The sequence below is a fragment of the Rhinoderma darwinii genome, chromosome 5 (assembly GCF_050947455.1).
Source record: "Rhinoderma darwinii isolate aRhiDar2 chromosome 5, aRhiDar2.hap1, whole genome shotgun sequence".
Lineage (NCBI taxonomy): Eukaryota > Metazoa > Chordata > Amphibia > Anura > Rhinodermatidae > Rhinoderma > Rhinoderma darwinii.
This window is the reverse complement of record NC_134691.1, coordinates 128247237-128257167: the sequence shown is the minus strand read 5'-3', so window position 1 is coordinate 128257167 and position 9931 is coordinate 128247237. Positions and strand designations below refer to the sequence as shown.

Sequence of the window (9931 nt, the reverse complement as noted above, 5' to 3'; positions counted from 1 at the left end):
ATATTTTCTGTATTTAAGTCAGAGCTCTGTTATTTTTATACAAACAACTAAACACCCTGCTTCCCTTCACAAAGCCATAGAGTTAAATGATACAATTCTGTCTGCCTGCTGCAATTACTAGAGATTTATACATCTCTCATTGAACTAAATAATAAATTGTCTTCAGTAAGCTCCCCCTAGAGGTAGATGCAGGCAGTCTAAATTTTACCATTTATCTCTATTGCTGTCTGACGGGAAGCAGAGGATTCTGAGCTCTGTATCTGATTTTATGGTGGGCAGGTTCTGATCAATAACATTCAAAGCAAAACAAAGATTTGTTCTTAAAAATATTCCAACAACATTAAAACATTTGAATTTCTTTTATTCAAAAAAAATTAAATGGCAATAAGAAGAAACAATGCATAATGAAAGCAATTAACTAACATTACACAGCAAATGGAATATCAGCAATATGAAGCACAAAGGATGTAGATCATATTAACAGCAAGTTCCATAACCAAACCAAACATATTGCTCAGACTTACAATTAACTGCAATAACAGGAAGATAAAGACTTCATCAGGGCAATGAATCCGTTCAACTCTGGTTCAAATCATAACGTACAGTAAAAAGAAGAATGTATATAACAGATACCTACACACAGTAGCACTCCTTTTTTGGCTACTGCTATTTCGATAGAAGGTGCCAACCTACGGACTACTCAACCTTATTGAGCGTTTTCCCTTCTTTTCATTTACCTCCAAGTAAATAAATAGTACAGTGAACCACTTTATTGCGGAATGAATGTGTCTTGCCAGTTACATATCAGTGGATAATATTATATTGTAATATACCCGGAATGCCATGGTGGCACATAAAATAGTGTGTGCAAGTCAGTGCAGGTATGCATACATGGCCTAAGGAATTTGTAATACTAAATGTTTTGGACACCGCAGAAAAAATAATTTAATTATACATACAAACTACACAAAATATCATGTCCTTTTTTTTTTATAGAATTCCACTAACAACCATATGTCATATACATGTCACACCTGACAAAGTGCAGACCCAGCTGGTACAGACATACTAGTGGAGAAAGAACCCTATAAATTTGTACAATGGACTATAAGTCAGACCCAATAGACAAAGTGGGTCAAAAACTGCTGGTCAAAAACATCTAGGAACAACGGGTAAAAGTATAAAACACCAGACATTCTTTTATTAAAGGGGTTGTACAGGATTAGAAAAACAGCTCCACACCTGCCCTCAGGTTTTGAGTGGTATTGCAGCTCAGTCTCATTCATTTCAATAAAGCTAATCTGCACTACCAGACACAACCCATGGACATGTGTGGCACTGTTTTTGGAAGAAAGCAGTTGTTTTTCTAATACTGGACAACCCCTTTAAGGCTCTATTACACTATTGAGGTGTACGTTGGACGCATGGGTCGACAAATGCCCCCGATGTATATACTGAACGTATATGCCCCATTGACCCAATGTGTTCCAAAACAGTGTTCAATTTGTGTTGACATACCTTTTTTTTTTTTCAACTATATTGAATAGCGTAAATGACTACACTTCAATAGAGAGGCATTCCACAGAAAAAGTGTACTGTGCAGTATATCTTTTTTTTTTATAAGAAGCTTCAATGGATGATGTATGCAACTGTATACTATACAATTGCATACCTTGGAGGTATACGTAGACATAAGTATTTCCGTTCGTATACGTTAAAGTAAATGGCAAATGCAATGTGGATAGAACACAGCCCAAATAGGATGCGTTAGACAAGATCAGTTTTGTGAAATAGCAATTTGTGATAAAAAAAAAAAAAGAGATTACATGTAGATTATTGTGACTTGCTATCTTTACCAGGCGACATTTCTGCACCAATAAACAGATGTATGAATAGAAACTTTGTAAATATATATATATATATATAGCAATTAACACTGATGCAAAATTCAGAACATTCCAATGTTGTGTTAAAAGATGACACTGTATCTGAACTTTTACAGAATAATCTAGGAATAGTGCTAGAAAGCAATGTAGAGTAGCCCCCGGCAGTGATCTAACACTGCTACACAATGTCATTACTCAGCCATTATTGGATTATCTATCAGCTAGTGATTTTGTTTTCTGTAAGGAGTACGTATAACAGATTTTCTTTCCATGTTAGGTTCCTTTGAATGTTTAGTTTTAAACAGATGGATTGAAAACATATTGTTAAATAATAGACAATGAAAACATTATGAGTTTCATCATCATTCGTAGCTTCCGGGTCCTTCGTGGCGGTTTGGCGGCTGCTCTACTTTTGAGGCTTATTCTGTATAGACAACCATGCTGTTTACTTCTTGTGAGGCATCATCATCTGGCATCTGTGTGTCCACAATGGTTTCAGTATGAAGGATACCTGTAGATTCGTCAGTTTCTATAACTGTATGTGAATACAAGTTGGATTCTTTGTCTTCTTGTGGTAGTTCAGTCACGATATAATGGGTGGTCCCTTCCTGATAATGGTCATTGCCATTATGAACCATAGCTCTAGCTAATTCTTCAGTGACAATGATCTGTGAGATTTCTCCATCTTCACACTCGACTAAACGCATTTGTTGTTCAGGTAGGCCAAGAGTATGTCTTTCTGTGTTGTGCATTATTATATGAGGACCTTCTGTGGAAACCATGTGGACTGTACCTTCATCATTTAAAATGACTTGGGTGACACCTTCTTGCATCAGCTGATCAGCAGCAGCAGAATCACAGACCGCAAACTGTAAGACCCCCTGGACCATGTTTTTAAATGCAGTTTCCCGGGAGGAGACAAAACCAGAAGAGTGCATGACCTGTCGAACAACTCCTATTTGTTCAATTCCTTGATGACCTTCATACACCTGGATTTCCTCTGTATTTGACTCCGATTCCTGATAATTTGCAATCCTTACCATTGACTCTTCAACTGTGAGATTTTCTCCATTTGGTTGTCTCTCTGCATCTCCAACATTACCTAGCTCTGTTACAGCACATAGCAAAGCGTCCAGAGCAGAAGAGGGATCAGATGTGTGTGAGGTGTCTAAAATACTCGGTGCCATCACTTGCTGTACCACATTACCATCACAATCGGTTACAGTCTCTATAGCAACTGATTCTTCAACATCTGTTTCTTCTATTGGTCCTTCAACCACAACAACTTGTGTGGCTCCATCAGGTAACTGCTCACCAAGAATCTCACCAGGAATGATGTTGCCCATGTGAGCAGTTTGATCAGTTGTTATAACTTGACCATCTTCTGTGATGTGCACAACTCTTGCCACCTGACCAGCCATGGCCAAGGTCTGCAGGGTGGCTGCTGCCGTTTCCTCTACAGAAGCGTCGATAGAGTAATTACCATCATAGTCATCGGAAAATCCCTGGATGATAATAACTTGCTGAATTTGTTCCGTCGAATGGCAGACTTTTCTAGTGGCTCGGACATTTTCTTTCACTGGAGAAGGCTCAGCAGATGTAGTTGCAGTGAACGGGCTATTGGTTTCTACAAAGTTTGCTCCTTGTCCCTTCAGACGACATTCAAATGATTTTGAGACAATACCTAAAAAAAGAAAATGTATAAATTGATGAATAGAATTAAAGGAACTTTGTTGTAATATTAATACAGTTAAACTACAAGTAGACAACAGCCTCCCTAATTAATATTGCTAAATAATACTGATAAAAGGGAGAACAAAAATTTGTTCCTCATCAGCTCCCTATTAGAAAGGACCTCATGGTGAAATTTAGGTATCTCTATGTCCTCCATTCCATTCTGTTTCTGGTCCCTTTTTGCAGTACTATTCACAATTCTACTTTTTGTTTTGTAAATGTGGGATGTTCTTTTTTATTATATCTTGTGAAAAAAATAATGAGTAACTGTAGTAAGGCCTTGTTCACACAGTGCAAGTTGTGCAGTGTTGCTATTTTTAAGCCAAAGCAGAGGTAAGATTAAGGAAAAACTACAACTTTCCTTTACTTATATGTGGGACTTAATTTATGTTGCTTATACTTTTCCATGCCTTATGATCCAATCCTGGCCTTGGCTATAAGAAATAAAATTGCATGTATGAATCTAGTAGTAGTATCTATATACTTCTGTCTTTTATATGTGTGTGTGAATTCGGACTTTAAGGCTATGGAAACCTACACTTTAATTTGAAATTATTTTTTTTGCAAATGTATGTACTTTAGTCTAAAATAATATTTCTAATATATCTTTATTAAAAAATTTGCATCGTTTTGAGATGCAGCTTCTATGCATTCACTTTGCATAGACGCTGCATCTCAGCGCTTTAACCCGAATCTGTCAGTTTTTACATTAAAATCAGGGAAGACCACTAGTCTATATAAGTTTATTTCCTACATCTCTACATGGTATAAAAATAGAAAACTTAACACCAGATATGAGTATTGATTATTCCCTTAATTACTGTAATGGGAGAAATTATATATTTGAAGAAAATTTTCTTAAAATTGCTTTAGACAATGTGAAAGTACAGCTTTTGTATCACATTTATCCAAGTTCCCTGCATTAATAATAGAATTCTGATTAAACCTGAAAAAAACCCAAATCTGCATTAGTGCAAACTGCAGTGCAATTCCTGGTACATGTAACAGGTACAGGAGTCAAAACAGATGCTATAAACAATTATTTTATTTCTCTCTTTATGGCTGGCGGGGCTCTATGAGTGGCTGTCATGGGAAAGGGTAGACGAAAATGAACATTTTCAAAGCATTAAACAGTTTCTAGGTAATATTATACAATGAATCTGGCACAATGCTGTTGAATTAATTTTTGGCAGAGCTTGTGCAGCAGAGGCACGCGCTATGGTATCAGTACTTTCCACTAGCAATTTCGGTCTCATTCTGGGGCTGGGAGGATTGGAGAAATATTGCAAGGACTAAAGGGAAATATGCCAAATGGTCAGGCACAAGATACAGGAATATGAGTGCTTGTGAAAGCCGTTTGTGTCTACCACATATTATCACACAATATGTATATAGACTTGTGTATATGTCTATATCAGCATTCACTGTTTTTTTGTATACTGTATTGCAAAATGAATGAGATTTTGAGCAAATTTACCTAAGTGGTTTGTACATATTGAGTGAGTAACCCCTTGATTACTTTAGATCATTACAGGCTATGTACATTTTTAATTTAAAAAAAAGTGCTTAAAACCACAAAAAAACATTGATTTGAATGGATTTTTTTTATTTAAGTGACTTATTAAAAAATGTTTTTACTTTTTACAATACATCTTCTATGTATCTTGCATACACTGTATCCTGTATATATCGTTCTCTCTCTGTTGCTTCCATCAGTTCAGCTATACTGACGGCTCAGCTGAGAGCAGGTCCTGTGTGTGTCTAGCACACAGGATCAACCTATTAAGTTGATGAACTTAGATGTGATAAAATAAAGGTCCTTTTTTTAAATAAATAGTAATTATTTACTAATTTAACCATTTAGACCACCCAAGATAAAATCTATTAACTACCAAAACACTCTAGATCACCAGGGACATTATTGACCAATAATCCAACGATACCTTGTTTTAACTCTTAGGCTGGGTTCACACGACCTATTTTCAGGCGTAAACGAGGCGTATTATGCCTCGATTTACACCTGAAAATACGGCTCCAATACGTCGGCAAACATCTGCCCATTCATTTGAATGGGTTTGCCGACGTACTGTGCCGACGACCTGTAATTTACGCATCGTCGTTTGACAGCTGTCAAAAGACGACGCGTAAAATTACAGCCTCGTCAAAAGAAGTGCAGGACACTCCTTGGGACGTTTTTGGAGCCGTTTTCTCATAGTCTCTATTGAAAACAGCTCCAAAAATGACCGGAAAAACGGCGCGAAAAACGTGAGTTGCTCAAAAAACGTCTGAAAATCAGGTGCTGTTTTCCCTTGAAAACAGCTCCGTATTTTCAGACGTTTTTGGCTCAGCGTGTGAACATACCCTTAAGGCACAAGAAACAAAATGTATTAATCTCTAGCTGGGTTTTCGAGATTTTTTTTTGGGGGGGCGGGGTGGAAAAAATGCTATCTTATTGGGGTGGCCAGAATACATACCCTGTACACAGAATCTATATTTTGTATAATGTACTGGGTATCCTTTCACATATTGCAGTAAGGCTGAATATTCAATGTACTCTAGATTTCCTGGGTTATATATTGGATTTTTTACTTTCCAGCTCTAATAATTATTCAATTTAGAACAGCTTACTTAATCTATTTGAATCCACAGATGAGTTAAGCCACTGCCAGGCCATTAAAGCAAACTACATGGGTAAATACTGCTGTCACTGAGGGGTGTGATGGAGTTTAACTACTCCAACACTTTAACCTCGGCTTCGTGTAGCCCCGGCTATTCCATCACAGTTCATAAATGTGATTGCAGGTCCATCTTTTGATTCAGCAATTTAATAACTTCAAGTGCTGTCACTGTTGCTTTGAAAAATTGCTCCTATAAAATATAACCGCCTCAATCATACTGTAAAGGATTTGCCCACTGAAGAATTCTCAATTTCAACTTTAATGAATTAATGTAGAGTTGAGAAAAGGATAATTTTAAAGAAGGAAAAGCCATAGCGTACGTTTACAACTTAAGTATAATGCCATTATATCAGCCACAATGTAACAATAAACAAACATTAATATAAAATGGTTATTGAGTGACAGTTTTATGGTTTCTTGCTGAGAAAATTAACTTACAAATGATAGTAGTTGTCAATATTTTTTGGGGTAGACGGAAAGTTCGATATGTTTTGAAGTAAGCACATTTATGTGTTCAGTCCTGATAATATATTGTATAACAAAGTAAGCTGGTCCACTTGGGTCAGTTAAAACTCCATTAGATACTGTAACAATGGAGAATTGAAAGGGATATTCCCATCAGGGACATTTATAACATATCCACGGGATATGTCATGAACGTCAAATAGATGTGGGTCCCACCTCTGGGACCCACACATATCTCTAGAACGTGGCCCCCTAAACCCCATTCTACCATTTTCTGCTGCAGCTGCCTCCCAGCCACTTTCTGACTATGCGGTCGGGAGTACAAATACAGCATAGCTTGCTGAGTAAGTCCCATAGAACTGAATGGTAGTATGCTACGCTGATTCCGTAACTGCTATTCAGTACTATTGGAGTTAGGAAAACAACGTAACTGTACTCCCGACCATATAGTCAGGAAGTGGCTGGGAGGCAGCTGCAGCAGAAAGAGGTAGAACAGGGTTTAGGGGGCCCTGTTCTAGAGAGAGGTACGGGTCCCAGAGGTGGGTCCCGCATCTATCTGACATTTATGACATATCCTATGGAACTAATTTAATAAATGCAGACACACAGCAAATACTTGGAGATCCTCCTTGGTCCTGACGCACTATACTGCAGAAATGTCGCAAGTGTGTATTGATGACAAACTGATGCCAATTCCACCCGTTCTCCAGCAAAGATAGCTCACAGAGCAAGTAAGATCAATAGTAACTAAGAGGCCTTGTAACAGATCAGTCTCACCTTGTTCAATTACATACACTACATGGCCAAATGTATGTGGAAACGTCATTTAATTAGGGAGTTTAACAAATTCATCCACAAAGATTGGGAACATATGCATACAATCTAGGATTTACTCTTCTTAGACAACATTCAAAATAGAATGGGTCACACTCAGTGTCTGTAAGGCTGTGTTCACAACACCATCGCTTTACGCGGAGGGGTTCTGTCAGAGGTTTCCGTCGGGTTAATCCCTCAGTGGAAAGGCAAATGGAAAAACATCAGCTTCCATTTCCCTCACCATTGAACTCAATGGTGACGGAAACCTAGCTAATGGTTTCCGTCTGTCGCCGTTGTGAGACGGTTCGGTCGTTTTGACGGAATCAATAGCGCAGTCGACTGCCATATGTGGATACAAAAGGAAGGAAAGACTGATGCACTCCCTTTTTTGTGTCAACTCCTGTGTTTGGCTAAAAAAAACTGAGCCAAAAACTGCATAAACACTATGGGGGGAATTGATCAACCTTTCAACACTGCTCGGCGTCAGGAGCTTTTATGAGCTGCGCAGCATGCTGAAGGGACTCAGAGGGGGTGAAAAGGAGCAATGAGATAAGTATGTATTTATTCTTATTTTATGGCCGATGGGTGGGGGATGGATTGCACACAGCCGCGGTCATTGCACCGCAATTGAGGTGCACGGCTTGCCAAAAGATGCAACACATTTATTGAGAGGCGTTTGCCCCTAAATATATGTGTCGCATCTTACTCAAACTTTATTTCTATTAAATTCCCCCCTAAGTGTGTGGTCTTAAGCATATTGCCTTTGACTTATAGTTTGAGAAACCATGCCTGACCACAGGGCCCGCTCCAGGTTTATGTGGGCCTTTGGGCGACACAGACTTAGTGGGCCCCTTTGCGGGGGAACTCACGGTGGCTTTGCGCCCCCATATAGAAGTTAGGCCCTGTTTATGCCCCCATATAGAAGTTAGGCCCCCAGTTTGTGCCCTCTGTAGATAGTGCCACACGGCCACCCTCATAGGTACTGCCACAGCAGTGGAATCCCCAGCCAGAGCATTGCCGATGCTCTGGCCGGGGATTCCTCTCCTGGAGGAACCCATGACGTCACTGTCCATATAAGTACAGTGATGTCAGGGGCATCTCTAGGAGCTGCATCCGAAGCTAGAGCGTCGGCAATGCTCTGGCTGGGCATTCCACTCCTAGAGAGACCCAAAGGCTCTACCTACAGGGAGGGGGGCTGTGTGGCACTACTAGGGAGGGGGAAAACCGCTCCTAGACAGGAGCTCCCTCTAGGAGCGGAATCCGCGGCAAGAGCGTCAACAACTTTCTGTCCGGGGATTCCACTCCTGGAGCCATGACGTCAGCATCAGCACCTAGAGGCCGAGTTGCCCCCCCCCAAGGGTACTGAGCCCCGGCACTTGCCCGGTTTCGCCCGATGCAGACACCAGCCCTGTCTCACCATTTGGTAGACTGGCATACAAAACTGGAGATCTCAGTGGGTTGCTCCTTTCACCTACAGCAAAGTTTGGTGAAGAAGGATTTATGTTAACGTTTTTACCATTTGGAAATCATTATTCTATCTTTGTGACATCAATTAGAAGAAGTTCCTTTGCTATTTCAACATTACATCACCCTGTGCAAAGAGCAAGTTACATAAAGGGTTTACGAGTTCAATGTCAAATTGCTTCATTGTCATGACCAAGAGAATGTCCAGAATTAGATAAAAATTGCTGCTTTGTTTTAAAAAAAATGACATCTCTCTATGGGTTGGGTCTGGTATTGCACCTCAGCTCCATTGACGTGAAAAGGCCTAAGCTGCAATACCACATATGACCTGGGGACAGATGAGGTGTACTTTTTGGAAGAATGAGGCCTGTCATGGGGTTGGGGCTCCCTTTTTTCCTCTATTCACTCTATTGTCTTCTGTCACCCTGTCCACTCCATCCCCTCTCTCAGTTCACAAAAAATGGTAACCTGTAAGAGTGACTCAAACATGGGTACATGGTAAATATCTACTCTCCTTTCACTCTGGAGCCAATGCGGTAAAGAAAAAATTCCAATTTGTATTTACGGTATGTTGTTACCAAAATATTACGCATAACATTTCATCTCTACTATGTTAAAATGAGAGAGCCTCCTTCGCTGGAACATTGTTTGATCTAGGGATTGCTTGCAATTACAAATGGTTATAATTCATAACTAAAACACAATGATTATTATTTTAGTACTACCTATCTAGATTCTGATGCCCCTTTGACTGTTTAATGGATGACTACACATAACATAAAGGTATGAAAATTACACAAAATTTCATTGTAATGAAAAAATAATAAACTCCTGGACAAATGATCTATCATGGATGCATTGAAGCAGATTTACAATTATAGACACATT

General features: G+C 39.3%; 1 protein-coding gene across 2 annotated transcripts in view; it reads right to left on the bottom strand.

Moving 5' to 3' along the window:
* Nucleotides 1–344: 344 nt before the first annotated feature.
* The window catches only part of ZNF407 (zinc finger protein 407), a 499483-nt gene continuing 489896 nt past the window's right edge, over nt 345–9931 (bottom strand). For both annotated transcript variants that reach the window (XM_075826495.1, XM_075826496.1), the window contains one exon: nt 345–3570. In XM_075826495.1, the coding sequence (XP_075682610.1) occupies nt 2306–3570 (1265 nt within the window). In that variant the 3' untranslated portion in view covers nt 345–2305. The remainder of the gene's footprint in view (nt 3571–9931) is intronic.